General features: G+C 44.1%; 1 protein-coding gene across 1 annotated transcript in view; it reads right to left on the bottom strand.

The window, feature by feature from the left end:
• The window catches only part of LOC144610706 (adhesion G protein-coupled receptor E3-like), a 36,571-nt gene extending 18,355 nt beyond the window's left edge, over positions 1-18,216 (bottom strand). Inside the window, exons 1-8 of the mRNA XM_078429607.1 lie at positions 18,183-18,216; positions 15,993-16,085; positions 14,849-15,001; positions 13,201-13,293; positions 9,384-9,536; positions 5,555-5,647; positions 3,106-3,164; positions 1,733-1,834 (exon numbers count right to left, since the gene is read on the bottom strand). Coding sequence (XP_078285733.1) covers positions 1,733-1,834; positions 3,106-3,164; positions 5,555-5,647; positions 9,384-9,536; positions 13,201-13,293; positions 14,849-15,001; positions 15,993-16,085; positions 18,183-18,216 — 780 coding nt within the window. The remainder of the gene's footprint in view (positions 1-1,732; positions 1,835-3,105; positions 3,165-5,554; positions 5,648-9,383; positions 9,537-13,200; positions 13,294-14,848; positions 15,002-15,992; positions 16,086-18,182) is intronic.
• Positions 18,217-24,874: the final 6,658 nt, after the last annotated feature.

Raw genomic sequence — 24,874 nt, 5'->3', positions numbered from 1 at the left:
ATATTTTTTTGGTGAAGTGTCTTTCAGTAGGATGCTTTGGATTTCCATTCCTCAGGCTTACCTCTCTCCCACCATCCCATCACTCATCACAAATTTAACACTCTCCCTCTCTTTCTTCATCTTGCTAGTGGTCTGACACCTGTCTTAATGAATTTTCAATCCTGTCCCTCTCTGATATCATTCCATAACAACCAACCTCTCCCCTCTCCTCACTCCCTGTCAGAATTGATGGTATGATCAGTGTTAGTGATGGTGAATATGGGATATATATTGACCATAACGTACAGGGAAGGTGCATGGTAAAGATGAGTGCACAATGCCAGCTGCCAGAACACAGAGCATCTTCAGCAATGAGTATGGAAAGGAACTGAGCCATTCAAAGCCTTGTGATGTCAGCTATGATTGAGAAAACCATTAGATCAGAGCAGAGACATCAAAAGTCATAGTGAACTACACAGTGTGGAAACAGGCCCTTCAGCCAACTCGTCAATGCTAACGACAAGTTCACAAGTTATAGGAGTAGAATTAGGCTTATCAGCCCATTGAGTCTTCTCTGACATTCAATAATGGCTGATCTCTGCCTCCTAAGCCCATTTTCCTGCCTTCTCCCCATAACCCTTATCACCCTGTCTATTTGTCTATCTCTACCTTAAAAATATCCACTGACTTGGCCTCCACAGCCCTCTGTGTCAATGAGTTCCACAGATTAACTACCCTCTGACTAAAGAAGTTCCTCCTCACCTCCTTTCTAAAAGTCTCCGCGATAGACAACTAGTTAACTTTGTCAGCCGAGGAGAGTTCACACCAACCTTTTCCTGTCCATGTCTTTTAAATATCGTAATTGTATCTGCCTCTACTACTTCCTCTGGCAGCTCATTCTGTATCAGATTGGGATACTTTTTTAGTTCATGTTCTGCATTTGCCCTTCTTTTGCATGTTATTGTATTTTCTTTATATTTTCTGTGTTTTTCTGCTTTATTTCCCGGCCTGTCTTTAATTCCATTAAACAATATCTCCTCCATGATGCCAAGAATTTGGACAGAGATTTCAGGCTGACAGAGTGATTACCGTCTGGATCTTAAAAATAGTAAATATAAAATCCTGAAAACCAGTAGGTAAATAATATACTGTCCTATTCCACGGATTACAAGAAATCCTGTAGTAACCAACTGCAGGAAATCGCCTGGTGATCCAAATGTGAAAACTAATGTGATACATAATACTTTTAATCTAACTCCCCGGATGTGAATTATTGATATTATTGTAGAGGAGGATGGGGGTTTAAGTGTTAATAGACAATAGACAATAGGTGCAGGAGTAGGCCATTCGGCCCTTCGAGCCAGCACCGCCATTCAATGTGATCATGGCTGCTCATTCTCAATCAGTACCCCGTTCCTGCCTTCTCCCCATACCCCCTGACTCCGCTATCCTTAAGAGCTCTATCTAGCTCTCTTGAATGCATTCAGAGAATTGGCCTCCACTGCCTTCTGAGGCAGAGAATTCCACAGATTCACAACTCTCTGACTGAAAAAGTTTTTCCTCATCTCAGTTCTAAATGGCCTACCCCTCATGTGTACATGACTGGGGGTTGGATGGCGAAATGTGTTGCGATAGATTGCATGTCGCATGTGGTAAGCCTGCTGTACTTACTCAGAATTGCTCGCTAATGAATAACAGGAGGTTTTGCAAAATCTGTGGAAAGCAATGCAAATTATAACGAGCCGCTACTAACCTTTATTATAAGGGTACCATTCTTCTGTTGGCATTGTTCATTCACCAAGATAACAAGTGAATTAATCACAGAACAATATTGGTGGAAAGAAAACCTGGGGAACTGTGAAAATGAAAAAAAAAAAGTGTGAAGATTTCTCCTTGGTGCTTGTTCGGTTTGGTTTAGTTTAATGGTTCAATGGTTCTTTATTGTCACATATGCATTGCACAGTGGAATTCTTGCACCCATCGCCATATTTTGGCACAAAAGAAAAAGTCCAAAGTCCATATGCTGGACGTACTGGACGTAAGCCCCAGGTTGCTGCAGTGACTCCTCCATCACCCACTATCGGCCTGGACGGCCAATCAACGTCCCTCTACTTGCCTGACTCTACTTACCTTAGTTTAGAGATACAGCATGGTGACAGGCCCACAACGACCATCGATCACCCGTTCATACTAGTTCTATGTTATCCCACTTTCTCATCCACTCCCTGCATAAGGGCAATTTACGGAGGCCAATTAACATACTTCTTTGGGATGTGGGAGGAAACCACATTTTGCTACAATTCCTTGAAACAGTGAATTAACTTGTTTTAAGTTATCCAACTTTCAAAATCTTAGCGGTCTTTATAAGTAAAATATTATATATTATATAATATCATAGAATAAAATCAGTCTGAAGAAGGGACCCAATGGAAACGTGTCTGTTCATTCCCTCCTCATATGCTGCCCGACACGCTGAGTTCCTCCAGCATTTTGTATATTGATTAAGATTCCAGCATCTGCAATCTCTTGTGTCTCTACATATAGACACATATGCACATATTCACATACATCATTTACTTACACATGGGTTATGATCGCTTCTACACATGTATTCATAAGTTACACGTGGGTACAAAAATGGACGACATTTACGTAGAATCAAATATCACAGATATACATAGATAAATTGAAGATGCATGCATAGTCATTGGTGTATCACACATGTACACACAGTCACAAAGGTCATGGATTTATGCACCTGGCAACAGGAAATTAGGAAATGTTCAATTCCCAAAGCTCATATTGTTCGCTTTGTTGGTTATGAAACTGCATTAAAGCATTTCAAACATATCTTTTCACAAAATGCTGGAGTAACTCAGCAGGTCAGGCAGCATCTCAGGAGACAAGGAATGGGTGACGTTTCGGGTCGAGACCCTTCTTCAGACTGATTCAGACGTTACCCATTCCTTCTCTCCTGAGATGCTGCCTGACCTGCTGAGTTACTCCAGCATTTTGTGAATAAATACCTTCGACTTGTACCAGCATCTGCAGTTATTTTCTTACTCAAACATATCTTTTAGTACTTTATCCAGAATCGACCCCTGAGAATGACAAGGCCCCCAATACCTGTGCCTGCTTGTCCCAGTGAATGAAGCTGCACTGCGAATTGTTGAATTGGTTCACATCTGTAAGAACATTTACACATGGAATTTTAAAATGAGTGAAATAAAATAGACCATTGCCTTTAGCAGAACACAAAGTGCTTGAGGAACTCAGTGGGTCAGGCAGCATCCGTGGAGGGAATGGACAGGTGAGGTTTCGGGTCGGGATTATTCTTCTGACTGATTGGAGTGGGGGGGGGGGGGGGGGGAGGGAGGAGAAAGCTAGAAAAGAGAGAAACATGAAGAAGTGGTCCAAGCTGAAATGTTGCATAACCATTCCCTCATCAGTCTGAAGAAGGGTCTCGACCCGAAACGTCACCCATTCCTTCTCTCCTGAGATGCTGCCTGACCTGCTGAGTTACTCCAGCATTTTGTGAATAAATTCCCTCACCAGATGCTGCCTGAGCCGCTGAGTTCCTCTAGCACTTTGTGATTTGCTCAAGGTTGCAACATCTGAAATCTCTTGTACCTCTGTAAGACCATTGCCTTGAATAGTGGCAACGGGCCACTTTTGCTATCACAAAATGGCTTGATGGGCCACTTAAAAAATGCAGATGAAAGAAATGATAAGAGTTCAGACACCAATCTCAGACCTGGAAAGGAAGACAGCTTTCCTCCTCTGTTTGCAAAGAGATGCCCCACTCCACAGACATGAGAATAGAAGAACATTTCCCCACCCCGGTCATTCCCTCTTCTCCCCTCTCCCATCCGTCAGAAGATACAAAAGCTTACAAGTCCCCACCACCAGACTCAGAAACAGCATCTTCCCCTCTGTTATCAGACTACTGAACTGTCCTCCCAGAAGCTACAGTGTGTCCTAATCTTCCAATCTACCTTCATTGCAAACACTAGACTTTTACTCTATAACTGTTACGCCACACTGTTTGTTGCAAAACTATATTCTGCACTTTGGTATTTTTCTCTTTTTACTACTTGTACGTTTGTACTCGTATGATCTGATTTAATTGGATAACATGCAAACAAAAGCTTCTCACTCTACCTTGATGCAAGTGACAAAAACACACCAATACCAACATGAGGGAGGACCTCATTGAAACGTACCGAATAGTGACAGGCTTGGATAGAGTGGATGGGGAGAGGATGTTTCCACTAGTGGGAGAGTCTAGGACTAGAGGTCATAGCCTCAGAATTAAAGGACGTTTCTTTAGGAAGGAGATGAGAAATAATTTCTTTGATCAGAGGGTGGTGAATCTGTGGAATCCATTGCCACAGAAGGCTGTGGAGACCAATGAATATTTTTAAAGCAGAGATAGATAGATTCTTAATTAGTACGGGTGTCACTGGTTAAGGGGAGAAGTCAGGAGAATGGGGTTTGGAAGGAGAGATAGATCAGCCATGATTCAATGGCAGAATAGATTTGAGAGGTCGAATGGCCTCATTCTATTCCTATTACTTACGATCAATGCCAAAAGCTGAGTCAGATTCCTTAGGACAGTACTGAAGGAATGTTCACTGTGACAGCTGCCATATTTACGATGAGGCATTTAAATGAAACCCAATGTGGACTAAAGAGATCTCATTTGAAGTGAAGGGAAATAAGCCTGGTGTCTTGGCCAACCTTTGTGCCTCAATCAATATTTCTAACAAGGCACCAATTCTCTGGTTCTGGAAGCTTGCAGTGTCCAGATTGCTGCATGCATTCCGGTTAATGAATTTCCTACACTACACCAGTGATTATACTTTAAATCAGTCTGAAGAAGGGTCTCGACCCGAAACGTCGCCCATTCCTTCTCTCCTGAGATGCTGCCTGACCTGCTGAGTTACTCCAGCATTTTGTGAATAAATACCTCCGATTTGTACCAGCATCTGCAGTTATTTTCTTACAATACTTTAGAACTATTTCATTGGATGTAAAACACTTCAGGATGTTCTAAAAGGGCTGCAAAATTTGCTATAGAAATAGAGTTTTCTCGAGGCATGAATTTAATTGTACTCGTGGCTTTTAGAATGATCAGATAGCTTCATAGTCACTTTTGGTAAAAGCAGCTTCTCAGTGCCAGAATGTTCAAGGTTCAAGGTCAGTTTATTGTCACATGTACCAATTGAGGTACAGTGAAATTTGAATGTTAATTCAAGGTCTCAAAAGAGGGCGGCAGGATTTGAACCTATGGTTTAAGTGATCCAACTCTCGAAACCCTTTTTGCCTCTTCCATTAGGATCCCTGTCCCAGCATGGTTCAGGTCGAGTCTGTCCCATTGTTACCATTCTTTCTTTTCCCATTACATGGTTCAGGTAGAGTATGTCCCACCACTCTTTCAACCACTTGTTTCTCTTCCTCGCCTACTTATCTATATATACATGGGCCAAGCAATGGGCCAAGCAATAATGCATCGATTATAACTCTTGGTCTTTAAAACTTTAGCAAAATATGCAAGTTATTGATTTTCATTTACCAATGCATGTAGTGTTCGTACAGGTGTAACTTCCAGGTGTATTTGTGCAGACTTCTCTAGGATCACACGGATCGCGAAGGCATTCATTAGTATCTGAAATGAAAAACACACTTCAGTGTTGAAGAAGAATCCCGACTCAAAACATCGTCGGCCTATTCCCTCCACAGATGCTGCCTAACCCGCTATGTTCTTCCAGCACTCTGTATTTAACACACATCAGTTTAATGTCTGCTGTAATACCAGTAGATTAGTCATAACTCCACTCTGAATCAACCGAGGAAACTCAGTATTTTATTAGACACAAAAAGCTGGAGACTTCAAGGATTACACGGATCTACAAGGCATTCATTAACATCTGAAATCAAAACACACATCAGTGTTGAACAAGTGCCTCGACCCAAAACGTCACCTACTCCTTTTCGCCAGAGAAGCTGGCTGACCCACTGAGTTACTCCAGCTTTTCGTATCTATCTTCAGTTTAAACCAGCATCTGCAGTTCCTTCCTACTCAGTATTTTATTAGATTCATTAATCAAATCAGACCTTATTCCTATTCTTGCAGATAACCCTTTCACCTCAAAGTTCAGTATCATCAGTAGCTTAGTTTCAGCTGAGTTTCTGACTCAGAAAGCTATGGATTCCAATCCCACTCAAACATCTGAACCCTAATTCAGTCTTCAACTTCAATGATGCAATACAGCTGTGCTGTTGGAGGTGCCGCCCTGCACAGGAGTTTTGCTTGATTGAAAGTTACAGCTTGGAAACAGGCCCTTCGGCCCACCGGATCCATGCTCACCATCAATCACCCATTCACACTAGTTCTGTGATACCACACTTTCTCATCCACTCCCTAGACGCTAGGAACAATTTGCAGAAGCCAATTAACTTGCAAACCCACACAGCTTTGAGATGTTGGAGGACACTGGAGCACCCGGAAGAAACCCATGCAGTCACAGGGAGAATGTGCTGACTCCACACAGACAGCACCCAATGGGCAGGATCAATCCCAACACTCTAGTGCTGAGGCAGCAACCGTACCACTGAGATCAAATCAGCCAACGTAATCAACAATCACTCATACCCCAGTCATTCGCTCCTCTCTCTTCCCCCCTGCCTTTCACGACACAAAAGATTGAACGCACCCTCCACCAAATTCAAGATCACCTTCTTCCCCACTGTTACTAGACTCTTGAATGGACCTCTCAATAAACTCAGGACCTAAACCCGATCTTCCAATATGCTTCATGGCACTCCCTGCATTTACTTATCTGCAACGTCTCTGTAGCTGTAACACTATATTCTGCACTCTGTTTCCTTTCTCCTTTGCACGACCTGTTATACTCATGTAGTGAATGACAAGCGTGGATCGCACTAGGTTCTTTGCTGTATCCAAGTACACGTGACAATAATAAACCAATACCGATGGTTCGTAAAGCTATACTTTAATAGCTTCAAATAGCAAGAGAGCATGGGTTCCTTGCTGACTACCATGGGAATTCTGTGCCAATATCTAAATTGGTCAGAATGTGTCCATTTGATAAAGAAAATTCCAGAGACGATTGAACTTGGTAATCCTCAAAAACAGGTATGAAATTGTGATTCTGGTTGACCTGATCCTATTCGCTCTATTTAACAGATAGCAACGTTCCATTGTACCATAAACTTACTACTCTACCGATGATTGGCGATATGCCTCAGCTGGGAGCACAAAATTGTTGCTCGCCAGCAGAATGTAGAGCCATTTGTTATAGTCCACAAGTAACCTGTAGCCCATGACTTGTCTCAGTGGACAATATGCTGCTTCAGAGGACTGGGGTGTGGACTTTGATGTGATAAGAGTCCTGAGGAAGGTTGAAACAAGGAACTGCAGATGCCGGTGTATAAAAGAAGACGCAGAGTGCTGCAGGGGCCATGCGTTCAGAGATGGTGATTGTAATGGCAGGTTCTATACCTTCTCAAAGTCCAACTTCGATAGCCATTATTTCTCGGGGATGGAATGGAGATATAGCTTACGCACACACCGCACTCTGAGATAACAAAAACTAATCTTCCAAACGCTGTTTCTTGATTAATTGGTCTTTATTAAAGTCGCACAAATCAAAAGAGTAATTCATAACTTTTCCTTCTTATCAACCGTTTCCTCTTCAAACAATACAGTAAAAATCGTGTAGTCGTTACCGTGGGGTCCTTGTGAGTGTGGCAGTCGTGAGTGTGGCAGTCGTGAGTGTGGCAGTCGTGAGTGTGGCAGTCGTGAGTGTGGCAGTCGTGAGTGTGGTAAAAAACTGTATTCTCTCCATCCTCCAAGACTAAACTGACCCACAATCTCTGTGGTTACGCCAGCCTCCTCCCATGTGGACACTCCCCATTACGTATCAAATCACACCCACAAGCATGCAAAAAAGACAGAAACTAGAAATATTAAACATAGCCATACTACAATGACATTAACTAAATTAGGCGTAAATGGCTCCTCCAGTGATATTGGATTGAGTAAGGGGAGTGGAGATGTCACGCCGGCAATTGGAAGTACAAATGTCCAGAGAGGGGAGCAGGCCAGCAGGGGGGAGGTTCATGAGGAGGGGGAATGTTGGAGACGGGAGGAGTAGTCATAATTAATTACAGAAGGCTGTGTGTTTAGAGAGGGTGAGTTGCAGACGGCTGTGCGTTCAGTGGGCATGAGGGGGTGAGGACCCCATCGGCATAATCGGTCTGGAGAAGCCTCCCAATCCGAAATGTCACCTATCCATGTTCTCCTGAGATGCTGCCTAAACCACTGAGTTACTCCAGCACGTTTTGTCTTCTCCTAAGGAAGATCGATGTGAGTGAACCAAATTGGAAAGCCCACCACAATGTCCGCAATCAATACCAAGGAATTGAAAGGATCCGGCCCTAGCAGAGGGTTTCACACAGAATTGGAAGCTGAGCGTTTCCAACATAGAGTGTGTAAGAAAATAACTGCAAATGCTGGTACAAATCGAAGGTATTTATTCACAAAATGCTGGAGTAACTCAGCAGGTCAGGCAGCATCTCAGGAGAGAAGGAATGGGTGACGTTTCAGGTCGAGACCCTTCTTCAGACCCCTTCTTCTAGCATAGAGGTGGCTAAATCCACCAGCTCATGTGCACACTCAAGTGTGGTGCCTCAATTGAAGTCAATGGATCGCGTTCCTCTGTCGCTCTGCTGCAGGGGAATCTCAAGCTGAAATCCCATAACGCCACATCACTGCCAACAAACCAAGCCCCGGGATGCCAGTGTCACAGCCGCCCGACAGTTCCTCCTCCAGCAGATCAATGAGGAGTGGCAACTGTTCGATGGTTCACCGAGCTGGTGCTCTCCCCTCAGGAAGACGGAGTTCATCCTCCTGCCTATGCCACTCTGTTGGTCCACACTGTTGCCTATCAGCCAGCTAGCCCAGAATGATGCTGCTCCTGCCTAGATAGGGCACAAAATGCTGGAGTAAAGCAGTAGGCCAGACAGCATCGCTGGAGAACATGGATAGGTGACATTTCAGCGAAGGACTCTTCTTCAGACCCGAAATGTCACCTATCCATATTCTCCAGGGATGCTGCCTGACCCACTGTGCTACTCCAGCACTTTGTGTTCTTTTTTGCAAACCAGCATTTGCAGTTCCTTGTTTCTACAGAGTGAAGAGGTTTTTTGTTGTCCTGCAGAGAATGTCTACAGTCTTCTCCAAAGTCAAAAGCTTCCTTCCAATTATACTTAAGGCACTAGAGTGTCACTACATAACCACAGCATAACACAATTATAAAGAATAAATATTTCAGTTTACATAAAGAAATTGGTGTTTCAATTTCTGGCTTATTTCTTACCTTTGCACACGTATAAAGGGCTTTTGGTTATCATTGTAGCTGATGGGTACTGGTTGGTACAGACACAGTAGTACAAGCTGGGTGTAACGAAGCACTTTCTATCTACACTACAAAGGAAAATTGAGAAACTTCCCGTCCTGTCACAATCGAAGTCTGGAATAAAGAGAACCAAAAGTTACTACGATTGTTAAAAAAAGACACAATGTGCTGGAGTAACTCAGCGGGTCAGGCAGCATCTCTGGAGAACCTGGATAGATGACTTTTCAGGTCGGGACTCATCTTCTTACTAAGACTGTTTTTATCTTTTGGCAAATTGTAGGATATATTAATAATCTTAGTCTAGGTGTTAGAGATAAGGATTGATCCTGTTCGGTAAACTTTTCACATAGGATTTCTCCATATGACCCGCACAACATCTCACAACACCCAACAAATTCAGTGCCATTACTGCTCTCTTTGATCTTCATCTCTGTTACTGTTATGCTTCAACAACTATGAAAAGGAAATCGAGGTATCGGAGAAGCTTCCGAGGAGGGAACTCAGTTGCATGGAGACTTTGGTGAAGCTGAAATCGATTTCCTCAGAGTAGAAAATATTTAAGGGATGACTTAAACTGGTGGTTCCAAATCACAAAGGGTAAACAGTGAGAAAATGTTTCACTAGCAAGGTTTTGGGTAATTGTAATTACTGCCATGTTCTCTACTTCTTCAATGGTAAATTGATTAATTGAAACATACAGCATGGAAACAAGCCCTTCGGCCCACCGAGTCCATGCGAACCATCGACCACCCGATCACACTCGTTCTATGTTATCCCACTTCTTTAACCATTCCCTGCACACTAGGGGCAAGTTACAGAGGCCAATTAACCTACAAACGCGCACGTCTTTGGGATGTGGGAGCAAACCGGAGCACCCGGAGGAAACCCATGCGGTCACAGGGACGATATTGCTTCATGAATGCAAATTCTTCCGTTTTGTGGGTTGGTATTGAAACTAAATAATGGAATTACTCTTCTTTGACCTGCACTTAAAGGTTTCATCCTAGATATTTCTCCTCAATGAAGTCTTGGAATTTTGTGAAAGTGAACATCATTTTCCAAGGCAGTTCTTCATACAATCCAGAAGAAAACTCATGAAGGGACTGCCCCAGTCCCCACTCATGAAGGGACTGACCTCCCCACCATTGAACTGATCTGCAGGAGGCTCACAAAGGCAGCGGCGCCTTCTGTGAGGAAGATGCTATGAGGTTGCAGGGTGACTTGGACAGGTTGTGTGAGTGGGCGGATGCATGGCAGATGCAGTTTAATGTAGATAAGTGTGAGATTATCCACTTTGGTGGTAAGAATAGGAAGGCAGATTATTATCTGAATGGTGTCAAGTTAGGAAAAGGGGACGTACAACGTGATCTGGGTGTCTTAGTGCATCAGTCACTGAAAGGAAGCATGCAGGTACAGCAGGCAGTGAAGAAAGCCAATGGAATGTTGGCCTTCATAACAAGAGGAGTTGAGTATAGGAGCAAAGAGATCCTTCTGCAGTTGTACAGGGCCCTAGTGAGACCGCACCTGGAGTACTGTGTGCAGTTTTGGTCTCCAAATTTGAGGAAGGATATTCTTGCTATGGAGGGCGTGCAGCGTAGGTTCACTAGGTTAATTCCCGGAATGGCGGGACTGTCGTATTTTGAAAGGCTGGAGCGATTGGGCTTGTATACACTGGAATTTAGAAGGATGAGGGGGGATCTTATTGAAACATATAAGATAATTAGGGGATTGGACACATTAGAGGCAGATAACATGTTCCCAATGTTGGGGGAGTCCAGAACAAGGGGCCACAGTTTAAGAATAAGGGGTAGGCCATTTAGAACGGAGATGAGGAAGAACTTTTTCAGTCAGAGGGTGGTGAAGGTGTGGAATTCTCTGCCTCAGAAGGCAGTGGAGGCCAGTTCGTTGGATGCTTTCAAGAGAGAGCTGGATAGAGCTCTTAAGGATAGCGGAGTGAGGGGGTATGGGGAGAAGGCAGGAACGGGGTACTGATTGAGAGTGATCAGCCATGATCGCATTGAATGGCGGTGCTGGCTCGAAGGGCCGAATGGCCTTCTCCTGCACCTATTTTCTATTGTCTATTGTCTATTGCCATCAAGGACCCACATCATATCATATCATATATATACAGCTGGAAACTGGCCTTTTCGGCCCTCCAAGTCCGTGCCGCCCAGTGATCCCCGCACATTAACACTATCCTACACCCACTAGGGACAATTTTTACATTTACCCAGCCAATTAACCTACATACCTGTACGTCTTTGGAGTGTGGGAGGAAACCGAAGATCTCGGAGAAAACCCACGCAGGTCACGGGGAGAACGTACAAACTCCTTACAGTACAGCACCCGTAGTCAGGATCGAACCTGAGTCTCCGGCGCTGCATTCGCTGTAAAGCAGCAACTCTACCGCTGCGCTACCGTGCCGCCCATCACCCTGGTCATGCTTTCATTTCACTCATGCTATTGGGAAGAAATTATAGGAGTCTGAAATCCATGACTATTAGGTTCAAGAGGTTTTTTCCTAACAATCATCAGTCTCTTGAATACCACAAACACAATCTAAACTATGAACTATTTATCTGTCTTAGTTGCACTCAGGACCTCAGGCTTTTTTGCTCTAATGTTTGTTTAAATTTATTGAACTTTTTTAGTTTATTACATTATCAAGACAATAGACAATAGGTGCAGGAGTAGACCATTCGGCCCTTCGAGCCAGCACCGCCATTCAATGTGATCATGGCTGATCATTCTCAATCAGTACCCCGTTCCTGCCTTCTCCCCATACCCCCTGATTCCGCTATCCTTAAGAGCTCTATCTAGCTCTCTCTTGAATGCATTCAGAGAATTGGCCTCCACTGCCTTCTGAGGCAGAGAATTCCACAGATTCACAACTCTCTGACTGAAAAAGTTTTTCCTCATCTCCGTTCTAAATGGCCTACCCCTTATTCTTAAACTGTGGCCCCTGGTTCTGGACTCCCCCAACAATGGGAACATGTTTCCTGCCTCTAACGTGTCCGACCCCTTAATAATCTTATACGTTATAAGACTACTGAACCATCCTATCACCAACTAAAGAGCGGTCCCGACCTACCATCTACCTCATTAGAAACCCTCGGACTATCTTTAAATGGACTTTACAGGACGTTATCTTGCACTAAATGTATTCCCTTTATCCTGTAACTGCACACTGTGGACGGCTTGATTGTAATCAAGAATAGTCTTTCTGCTGACTGGATCGCACATAACAAAAAAGGTTTTTCTCTATATCTCAGTGCACGTGACAATAATAAACTATATAAATATTATGCTGCTGCAGGAAAGAATTTCATTGTTCAGTTTTCAGTACCTATGACAATTAAACACGTTTGACTCTTGATTTGAAAATATGAGCATAAAATCTGTTTGAATAACATCACAATGAATCTTTTCTCTTTACAATTGACCGTGAGAAGACAGTATGATTGGTAGGTGAACCAGGGTATGCCTAAGATGCTTTGATTTGGTAGATCATGTGGAGAGGCTCCAAGAGCAAACCTAACCAGGTCAACAGTTCTGCTGGAGAGTCTCAGACCTGAAACGTCAACTGTTTCTCTTTCAGTCGATGCTACCTGATCAAATGAACGTTTCCAGCATTTTCTGATTCTATTATTATGGCTAGTCTGTCTGTCGACTGGACTGCAGAACAGTTCTAACGGAGGCCCTCATTTGATTTTCACCCCTATTAAAAGGTTAAGGAGCAGGCCAGAGGGCATGCTTCATGTTCCAATCTAAAACTTACCAATGTAGAATCTTCTTTCGTAAATGTAGTACCCAGGTGGACACAGATTTTTGTTGAAAACAATTTCATCACTGATAAAGTTCTGGTCAATCTCTGCAAGGAAAGAAAAAGGCAAATATTTGAAAATAACTTTTGGAAATAGTTTTCTGATGAGAGGGTTGTTGAAGAGAAAAATCTAATATATTTTTGGCAATTTCTTCGAAAGGCACCCAGCCTTTCCAGTGTTGGTGAAACAAAAACTAGAGGGCATAGGTTTAATATGAGAGGGGAAAGGGTTAATTGGAACCTGAGGAGGCAACCTTTGCACACATCGGATGGTGGGTATGTGAAATAAGCTTCCAGAAGAAGCGCTTGAGGCATGTATCATGACAACATTTAAGACAATTGGACAGGTAAATGGATAGGAAAGGTTGAGAAGGATATGGGCCAGCCATGGGCAAATAGGATTAGTTTAGATGGTTGGCTTTTCGAGTTGGTTGGAGGGCCTGTTTCCATGCTGTATGACTCTATGTCAAGATAACAGCTTCATTGTTGACCCAACAAGATTGAAGAAATGGTGATTCTTCATAAAGCCATTCCCACACACCTGCTGTCTTTGGCTGAGGATGGTCAACACAGTTCTGGGTTTCAGTTGGATAAAGCTGCACGGAGCTTGTCTGAGAAACATTATTCTCAGTGTAAACGCTCCTGATAAACTTGATCTCAAGCAATTTAAAAATGAATGGGAAGTTCTTTCAGAAACCGCAGCACAGTCTCATTTTCAACTTCCTTCTCACAGAGCACTCGCAGTTGGCAGAGCAAGATTAGCACAAGGCAACACCTTATTTATATTAAGAAGGAGCGCCCAGAAACAGGACTGGTTTCCTGGCAAAAAGACATAAAGTGCTGGACTTAAGTCAGCAGGTCAGGTGATAGGTGACATTTAGGGTCGGGACCCTTTTTCAGATTTAAGGGTCCTGACTCGAAACATTACCTTTGCTTGTTCTCCAGAGAGAGACTCAAAATTCTGGAGTAACTCAGCGGATCAGGCATTATCTCTGGAGAAAAGGAATAGGTGATGTTTCGGGAACCTAGCTGAGTTACTCCAGCACTTGTGTCTTTTTTGTAAACCAGCATCAACAATTCCTTGTTCCTACAATGAGCCCATCTATTTGCACTACCCATTTACTGCACAGAGACCAAATTTCCCCGGTGACTTATTGAAGACACAAGAAACTGCATATATAGTATAAGAAAATAACTGCAGATGCTGGTACAAATCGATTTATTCACAAAATGCTGGAGTAACTCAGCAGGTCAGGCAGCATCTCGAGAGAGAAGGAATGGGTGACGTTTCGGGTCGAGACCCTTCTTCAGTCTGAAGAAGGGTCTCGACCCGAAACGTCACCCATTCCTTCTCTCCCGAGATGCTGCCTGACCTGCTAAGAAACTGCATAAGCAGTCTTATCTTTTAAAAACACTATATCCCAGGTGCCTATACAAAACATCACCTATCTATGTCCTCCAGTGATGCTGCCTGACCCACTTAGTTACTCTCGCATTCATATGATTAACAGAAGAATGTAGCTCGAGTCTACAAGTTGGAACCAACAATTTTTCAACATACATTATTGCTGGAGAGAAGAGTGATTTGTGAATCCTGATTTACCTTTGCAGGATTGTGAAGAGAAATTACTTGTTGAAACCATTCTGCCTGCATTGTTACAATCACAGTGCAAGCGTGCAGACGATACGGAACACAATGCATTTGCAACACATGACTTGATTTGAATAACGGCATTTATATCACAAGTCTCATAATCTGAAAGGCAGAATAAGCATTAGTGAGTTCATTTTTTGCTTTGGAGAATTAAGATACACAGTGGAAACCCAATGAATGTTTTGACACTAAGACGTGACTGTGGGGAAGCATACATTGAGGTAAAAATTCTCCTTTGGTTGCTCATGTTAAATGTAGGAATATGTTAGTGACTGCTGGTCATGTTCACATTCATTGAATTTAATGGAGGAAACATTTGAAAGCAGTACGGAATGAATGGCCACGACTAAACTGCACGATTAACATAATTGACAAGATGGAAAGAGTGGAGAGAAGTTTTACAACAATATTGCCAGGACTTGAGGTCCTGAGCTATAGGGAGAGATTGGGCAAGCTAGGACTTTATTCCTTGCAGCACAGCAGGATGAGGGGTGATCTTAGAGAGGTGTATAAAATCATGAGTGGACTTGATAGGGTGAATGCACAGAGTCTTTTATCCAGGATAGGGGAATCAAGAACCAAGATACATAGGTTAAAGGTGAAAGGTGAAAGGGGAAAGGGCGGCACAGTGGCACAACAGTAAAGTTGCTGCCTTGCAGCGCCAGAGATCCAGATTAATCCTGACTACGTATGTTGTCTGTACGGAGTGCCAGAGATCCAGATTAATCTTGACTACGTATGTTGTCTGTACGGAGTTTGTACGTTCTCCCAGTGACTGTGTGGGGTTTCCCCAGGTGCTCCAATTTCCTCCCACATTCCAAAGACGTACAGGTTTGTAAATTAATTTGACCTCGGTAAAAATTATAAATTGTCCCAGGTGTGTAGGATAGTTCTAGTGCACGGGTATCACTGGTCGGCTCGGACTCGGTGGGCCGAAGGGCCTGTTTCCGCACTGATCCCTAAACTAAACTAATCTTTACCAGTGACTGTAATTCAAAACATTCATTTGCTGAGAACCATATTGGGATGATCCAAGATTGTAAAAAGATATTAGATCTTCACAGCTCTCTTTCTTCAACAGTTTGCAACTCACCAATCAAGATGCTGTTTCCTTCAGTGTTGAAGGAAGGATTGCAGTTGTCACCCATTATGATAAATTGGTTCATTAACACGCCAGCATACCTAACTGTAAGGAAAAGATAGTGTAAGTAGTGTAGAGGGATACAGGCTTGATGGAAGCAATTGGGATAAATGAAGAGAGGCATCAAGGTTGCTATAGCCAAGTTAAGTTGAAGGGCCCCTTTCTATGCTTTATAGCTCCATGACCATAGAACTGCAGTTGGAGTTGCAGCTAGCTCAGTTCACCCACAGATCAGTGACAATGTGCATTCAGTTATGGTTAGACAAAATTTTGCGTAAATATCTGTGATTTACCAGCCCTTTGGCCCAATTTGTCTAGCCTTGATTGCTCAATCATCAAAATAACCCAATGTCCGGTTTGCCTGGATAATGCAGAACTTAATTTGTTTTGAATCTTCCGTGCCTTGGTTCTTTGTTTTAACGACTTCCCAAGAGTGTTAGTCATTTGACAAATAAGCAATTTTAACCCAGGGAAATCACAGAGTAGAAACAAGGGACTCATGATGAATTGTTCAACTCATGCGAATCATTCATGTACAAATTATCTCGAGAAGCACAATGAGTCAAAGATTATCAGGAAGAGGGAAGCTTCAGTTTTTTTTCTCTCTCACTCAACCACAAAGACATCAAACACTCAAGTAAATAACAGATAAAACACCCTGCATTTATATAGTCCTTTAGTAGAATAAAATTATTCAAGGTTCTTCACAAGAGTGATTATTAAACAATATTTAACACTAGGCCCCTGAATAGGTATTGGAATAGCTGATTAAACTTTTGGTAAGTTCTTCAAGAATGCATTTAAGAAGTAAAGTGACATTGGAGAAGGGTCAGCTGGGAAGATGTAAAAACAATCTTTGACCTTGTCCATTCTAACCAGAGGATTCTAGGACATCTCATTTAAAACTAGTGAGTACAAGTCCTCTCTTGTTTATGGCAGAGCTCCCCTCCTGAATACGATTCACAACCCAAACAGTTCATAAATCAGAAATGGAACCGCAAACCTAGTTCTCTCCTTACCCTGGTTCCACTATCGCCTGCAAGCCACACGCCTCTGCTCTCCCTCTCACCATTCCAGAAGTTTATACATTTTTGAGAGGCATAAATAGGGTAGACGGTCAGAACCTTTCACCCAGGGAGGATATATCAAAGACTAGAGGACATAGCTTTGTGAAAGGGGCAAAGTTTAAAGGAGATGTAAATGGCAAGTTTTTTTTTTAAGCGAAGGAGTGAGTGCTTCAAACATGCAGCCAGGGGAGGGATAAACAGGCTTTTAGATAGGCGTGTAGTTATGCAGGGAATGGAGGGATATGGATCATCTGCAGGCAAAGGACATTGTGGGTTGAAAGGAAATTTCCTGCACTATACTATACTGTTCCATCTTCTTTACTAGTTTTTAGTTACTAGCTACCTCCCATCCACATTCTCAGTTCTGATGTAGGATCTCTATCCAAAATGGCGACTATCCATGTACCTCCACAAATGCAGCCTGACCCTCTGAGTTCTGTCAGTGGTTTGTTATTTGCTCCACCGATGAAATGTCTTGTTAGGAGTTTATACTAGCTGGAAATGAATGAGTCCCCGTGGGAATCTGAACATCTCCAGACCCTCCCTCCCACCAGAGCCATGTGTGAACACCTAGCATGCACCAGGTTGTGCCAGGTGCCCAGCTGAATCCATAATATGCATGTTGACACATATCTTCTCCTTAAGGCCACCAGATGTTTCAGTACCTCGCTACCTGTTTGGAAATCTGTACGGGAACTCAGAACTCATGTAATTACAAGGAATCGCAGATGCTGGTTTATACACCAAAAATGGACAAAAAAAATGCTGGAGTAAATTGGTGGGTCATACAGCATCCCTGAAGAACATGGATAGGCGATGTTTAGGGTCGGAACCCTTCTTCAGACTGATTGTAGGGGGTGGGAAAGAAAGCTCGGAGAGAGGAATATCATGGTTTTGGAAGTGGGGTTATAACTGTGGTACAGAAAGGAAAGAGGGTCGTGGATCAGAGATCAAATTGGAAAAGAGGCAGAACGACAAGAGTCCAATCTCTTGAAGTTCATGAATAGCACAAGTAAAATCACAGATTTATCCTATACAAAATCTTTGAATCTGATACAAAGCACTAATTACTTACCGAAGATCAGATACGTTGAGGTTAGTGCTACCATGATCTTTGGAGACGTGAAGTGCCAGGCAGCATTTCCTACAAACTGAACACTTTAACACCACGGCATTGCTTCATCTCCTCCACCGGAGGCAGTTCCTTCACTGATTGGGAATTACATTACTGATGTTGTACAACACTTTTAAAGGGAATGTTCCCCTCGGTCAGGATTGGAAATGCTTAATCACAGTGTTGGGTTTGGGTGTGTCAGGTTGACAACAAGCAGAATTCAACTTCGGCTGCAGGGTTGCTTCCAAACTGATTCAGGACTGAACCAAAGTACTGAACCAAAGCATTCAAGAGAGAGCTAGATAGAGCTCTTAAGGATAGCGGAGTCAGGGGGTATGGGGAGAAGGCAGGAACGGGGTACTGATTGAGAATGATCAGCCATGATCACATTGAATGGCGGTGCTGGCTCGAAGGGCCGAATGGCCTCCTCCTGCACCTATTGTCTATTGTCTACTGCATTGCCCTAAACATCTACTTTTCATTGATTAGGAAGTGTAAATAACTTAACAGTTGTTTTTGGACTGCTTTGCCTACAGAGAGTATTCTAAGGGATAAGCATTTAGATGGACAAGGACTGATTAGGGATAGACAGCATGGTTTTGTACGACGGATGTTGCAGTCCATGAACCTGAGTTTTTTTGAAGATTTGTCCAAAAAGGTTGATGAGGGCAGAGTTGTAGATGTTATATATATGGATTTCAATAAGGCATTTGACAAGGTTCGGCATAGTAGTCTGCTGTGGAAGGTTTGATCTCAAGGAGAGATAGTTGAAGGGATAGAAAATTGGCTTCATGAAAAGAAGCAGAGGGTGATGGTGGATGGTGGAAGGATGTTATTCAGACTGGAAGCCTGTGACTAGGGGTGTGCCTCAGGGTTCTGTGCTAGGCCCATTGCTGTTTGTCATCTACATGTACAATACAATACAATACAATACAATATATCTTTATTGTCATTGTACCCAGGGGTACAACGAGATTGGGAATGCGCCTCCCATACGATGCACTAATTTAGGTAATTTAGACAGCAGCAACCCAACGAAACGAACAGTTGTAACAGTTTTGGACAGGGTAAAGTGCAAGTTGATCTATGCGTTGTGGCCATCCGGCTCAGCAGGACCGGTTCATAGCAGCTATGGCCCTGGGGATGAAGCTGTTCCTGAGTCTGGAGGTGCGGGCATAGAAGGCCTTGTATCGTCTGCCCGATGGAAGGAGTTCGAACAGACTGTTGCAGGGGTGTGAAGAGTCTTTGTGGATGCTGGTGGCTTTTCTGAGGCATCGTGTGTTGTAGATGCCCTCCAAGTCTGGTAGCTGTGTTCCGATGGCCCTCTGAGCTCTATGGACTACCCGCTGTAGAGCTTTCCTTTCTGCCTCCGTGCAGCTGAGGTACCACACAGGGATTCCATGCGTTAGGATGCTCTCTATGGTGCAGCGGTAGAAGGTCGTCAGCAGCTGTTGGGGTAGACCAGACTTTTTCAGTGTTCTTAAGTAGAACAGTCTTTGTTGTGCCTTCTTGACCAGCGCAGCAGTGTTATTGGACCATGTTAGGTCCTCCGAAATGTGAGTGCCCAGAAACTTGAAGCTGGACACTCTCTCCACACTGACCCCATTGATAGAGATCGGGGCATATTCCCCGTTATGTGACCTACGGAAGTTGATGATCAGCTCCTTGGTCTTGGTGGTATTTAGGGACAGGTTGTTATCCGAGCACCAGTCCGCCAGGTTCTGCACCTCCGCTCTATAGTTTGTTTCATCCCCGTTGGTGATCAGCCCGATCACCGTTGTGTCATCTGCAAACTTGACAATGGTGTTGGTGTCGAATGCAGGAACACAGTCGTGTGTGAAGAGGGAGTAGAGCATGGGGCTCAGAACACAGCCCTGTGGTGTGCCGGTACTCAGGGTGATAGTGGAGGACAGGTGCGGGCCCATTCTCACTGCCTGCGGTCGTTCCAGCAGGAAGTCCAGGATCCAGTCACATAATGACGAGCTAAGGCCTAGCTGGTGGAGTTTGGTGATGAGCTTGGTGGGGATGACCGTGTTGAAGGCGGAGCTATAGTCTATGAATAGCATCCTCACGTACGTGCCCTGTCTCTCTAGGTGAGTCAGGACAGTGTGAAGAGCCAGAGAGATGGCGTCCTCTGTAGATCTATTTGCCCTGTATGCAAATTGATGTGGGTCCAGTGAGTCAGGGATGCTGGATTTGATGTGTGAGAGGACTAGCCTCTCAAAGCACTTCATGACAATCGGCGTGAAGGGCAACCGGGCGGTAGTCGTTCAGGTTGGAGATCTTTGCTTTTTTCGGCACCGGAACTATGATAGCCGACTTCAGGCACTTGGGGACCGTAGCCAGAGATAATGACAGGTTAAAGATCCTGGTGAATACCTCAGCCAGCTGTTCAGCACAGTCCTTCAGTACCCTTCCTTGAACACCATCCGGTCCTGCAGCCTTGCGTGGGTTGACCCTTTGCAGAGCGCGTTGTACCTCCTGTGTGCTCAGTTGCAAGACCTGTCCCACCGCCTCGGCTGGGGTTCTTTCACTCAAGGTGGTTTTGCCAGTTTCAAAGCGGGCAAAGAAGGTGTTAAGCTCGTTGGTCAATGCCATATCGCTGTGGGGGCAGGCAGGGCTGCTCTTGTAGCCAGTGATGTCCCTGACACCCTGCCACATGCTTCTGGTGTCCGTGGTGTTGAAGTGGTCTTCCACCCGTTGCCTATGGGTGTCTTTGGCCCTTTTAATACCTTTGCTTAGGTGTGATCTGGCAACACTGTATGCTGAAGTGTCACCAGATTTAAAGGTATATCAATGATTTGGATGGGAACGTACATGACATGATTCAAGATAGCTTTATTTGTCATCCAATATTGGACGAAATTCAGTCACCCACAGTCCAACAATAAAAGCATTAAATAAGCATTAAAATTACACAACCCCAAAAACCCCCAAAACACAGTCCAACAATAAAAGCATTAAATAGGCATTCAAATTACACAACCCCAAAACCCCCCAAAACACAGTCCAACAATAAAAGCATTAAATAGGCATTCAAATTACCCAACCCCAAAAACACACAAAAAAGAAACATCCATCACAGTGAGTCTCCTCCTCCAGTCCTCTCCTCACTGTGATGGAAGGCCACAATGTCTTTCCCTTCTCCTGCTGTCCTCGCCCGCAGTCAGGTTGTTGTGGTTGCAGGCCGCACCGGACGGTCCGCAGCGGGCCAAGCCCAAGGCGAGTCGCAGCCGCTCCCGCAGCCTCCGAAGACCGCCGGCTCCGGTGATGGTAAGTCCGATCCGCGGGCTCTGCGAACCAGAGCCCTGGAGGCCGACAGCTCCAGGAGTTGGGCCGATGGTAGGCCGCAGCAGGAACGGAGACACGGCCCAGAAAACAAAGGTCGGGTCTCCGTTCGGAAGGGACACATATTTACAATGTTACAGTTCCCCCCCTCCCCCCCCACATACACACATAGTACACAAACACAAAAACACCACATCACAACTACAATTAAGACAAAAAAACCAACAAAAACACAAAGACAAATGGACCGCAGGTGAGCCGCAGCTGCTAGGGCAGCGCCGCCATTTTGGTCAAGTTTGGCAAGTTTGCAGATGATGCTAAAGTGGGTGGTGTTGTAGATACTGAAGATGGTTGAAAAATATTACAACAGGATCTTGATCGGTTGGGCAGGTGGGCTGAGGAATGGTTAATGGAATTCAATTCAGAGAAAAGTTGCTGCATTCTGGGAAGTCTAATATGGGCAGGACCTACACAGTGAATGGTAGTGACTCTGCGGAGTGTTGTGGAGCAGAGGGATCTAAGAGTGCAGGTGCATAGTTCCTTGAAAGTGGTGTCACAGGTGGTAGGGTGATCAAGAAGGCTTTCAGCACATTGGCCTTCTTCAGTCAGAATAATGAGTATACAAGTTGAGAGGTCATGTTACAGTTACAACTCTCCCAGCTGACTGTGCCTGAACCCCTCTGTCAGTGGATCATCAACTTCCTGACGGACAGGAAGCAGCATGTGCGGCTGGGAAAGCACATCTTGGACCCGCAGACCCTCAGCATTGGAGCTCCGCAAGGCTGCGTACTCTCCCCTCTCCTTTACTCTCTCTGCACCAACGACTGCACCTCCACAGACACCTCTGTCAAGCTCCTCAAGTTTGCGGATGACACTACCCTGATCGGACTGATCCAGGATGGGGAGGAATCTGCCTACAGAGGGGAAGTGACACAGCTGGCGTCCTGGTGCCATCGCAACAACCTGGAGCTCAATGCTCTCAAGACGGTGAAACTAATTGTAGACTTTCAAAGAGATCCCCCTCCCCTTCCCCCACTCACCATCAACAACACCATAATCACATATGTGGAGTGATTTAAGTTCCTTGGAACCATCATCTCCAAGGACCTTAAATGGGCAGCCACCATCGACTCCACAGTCAAAAAGGCCCAACAGAGGATGTACTTCCTGCGGCAATTGAAAAAACACAATCTGCCACAGGCAATGATGATCCAATTCTATACTGCTATCATTGAGTCTGTCCTCACCTTCTCCATCATGGTCTGGTTTGACTCAGCCACCAAGCACGACATCCGGAGGCTGCAACGGATCATTCGCACAGCTGAGAAGGTTGTTGGCTGCATCCTTCCCTCCATTGATGAACTGTGCACTGCGAGGGCCAGGAAGCGAGCGGGCAAGATAATCTCTGACCCCTCACCCTGGCCACAAACTCTTCGAAGCACTTCCCTCTGGAAGGCGACTCCGGACTGTCAAAGCAGCCACAGCCAGACATAAAATCAGCTATTTTCCACGAGTGATAGTTCTACTCAATAACCAAAGTCTGTAGTCTCTTTTTTGCTCCAGTATATTTTCAACCACATGTTTAGACCGTAATGTTGTATCCTTATTGTTTTGATGTGGTTGTGCTTTATTCTTAATTGATAACTGCATGTTTGTGTTGTCATTTGTGAGCGGAGCACCAAGGCACATTCCTTGTATATGCATACTTGGCCAATAAACTTATTCATTCTTCTTCTTTCATTCATTCATTGGTGAAGCCACACTTATAGAGTATTGTGTTTGGTCACCATGTTATAGGAAAGATGTCGTCAAACTTGAAAGGATTCAGAGATTTGTTGCAGGACTTGAGGGACTGAGCTATGGGGAGAGATTGAGCAGGCAAGGACTTTATTCTATGGAGCGCAGGAGGATGAGGGGTGATTTTATAGAGGTGACCAATATCATGAGAGGAATAGATTGGGTAAACGCGTAAAAGTATTTTGCCCAGAGTAGGGAAATTGAGACCAAGAGGTCATAAATTTAAGGTGAGGGGGGAAAGATTTAATGGGAACCTGAGGGGTAACTTTTTAACACAAAGGTGAGTGAGTGCAACAAGCTGCCGGAAGAGATAGTTGAGGCAGGTATGATCGCAACGTTTAATAAACATTTAGACAGGTACATGGATAGCATGGGTTTAGAGGGATATGGGCCAAACGCAGGCAGGTGGGACTAGTTTAGATGGGGCATGTTGATCGGCGTAGGCATGTTGAGCCAAAGGGCCTGTTTCCAAGCTGCATGACTCTATGACCCAGTAATTAAGAATAACATACATCAGAGCTATTGAGTAAACATTTGGATTGCTCAACCGAGACTGAATGTATGGCGAAACTGTCATCAGGTGCAGTGAAGATTACATCTTCGGGGTTAAACTGGAATCTCTCAAATACAGAAAAGAGGACGTGATGTTTGGTAAACTGCACCTCATTGATGCATTGCTGTCTTCATTTACAAATGACTGATGTACTGTATGGAAAACAGTCCCTCATCTTTTCAATGACTGGAAGCCTAATATTGCATTCCCAGTGTTAATTAAAGGCAGCTGCATCTCTTTAATGGTCCATAAACAGCGAGGAAAGTGACCTTTCAATCTATCTTTGAATGTGTCATTGGCCACATTCACACTATTTCATGCAGTTCTGCTTGTCCTAAAAACAGGAAGGATGTGGAGCTTTGGAGAGGATGCAGAAGGGATTTACCAGGTTGTCACTTTTAGCTTTCTTCCCCCCATCAGGATCCTTAGGCAAATGGGATTGTTTTCTCTGGAGCATTGAAAGATGGCGGGTAATGCGATGGAAGCAATACTGTTTTTATGAATCTACTGGCTAGTACTGTGTAGTGGCACCTCTACAAAAAAATTAAAACTAGATGGAGGTACAGGAGCCAATCGAATGCGTAAAATGTTAGCATTTTTTGTCTGCAAAAAAAGCGCTGGGTAGTATATAAAATTATATATACTAAGTGTCAAAGGGTATAAGGCAAGTTATTTCAGACTTGTAGCGCTAGTTGCCTGGAACACACTGCCTGGGGAAATGGTGGATTTACAATAGCAACATAAGAGGCATTCAGACAATCACATGAACAGACATGGAATGGAGATACTGACCATATGCAGATGAATGCAGTTTAAATTGGTGTTATGGTCAGCACTGATATCATGAGCCAAAGTGCCAGATCTTGTGCTGTCCGATGTATTATCCCAACAATTCAGTGGGTTAAAAAGTAGTAGTATAGTTAAGCGGAGAAGAGTCTAATTTCTACATCGGCAGTAACAGTATATTTTAATGCATTATTTGTAAAGGTTCTACCTGCATTCCTAACATTTTTTG

Source organism: Rhinoraja longicauda, chromosome 37, assembly GCF_053455715.1.
Source record: "Rhinoraja longicauda isolate Sanriku21f chromosome 37, sRhiLon1.1, whole genome shotgun sequence".
NCBI classification, from domain to species: Eukaryota; Metazoa; Chordata; class Chondrichthyes; order Rajiformes; family Arhynchobatidae; genus Rhinoraja; species Rhinoraja longicauda.
Note: the sequence above shows the minus strand (reverse complement) of the source record. Positions and strands in the feature narration are given on the sequence as shown.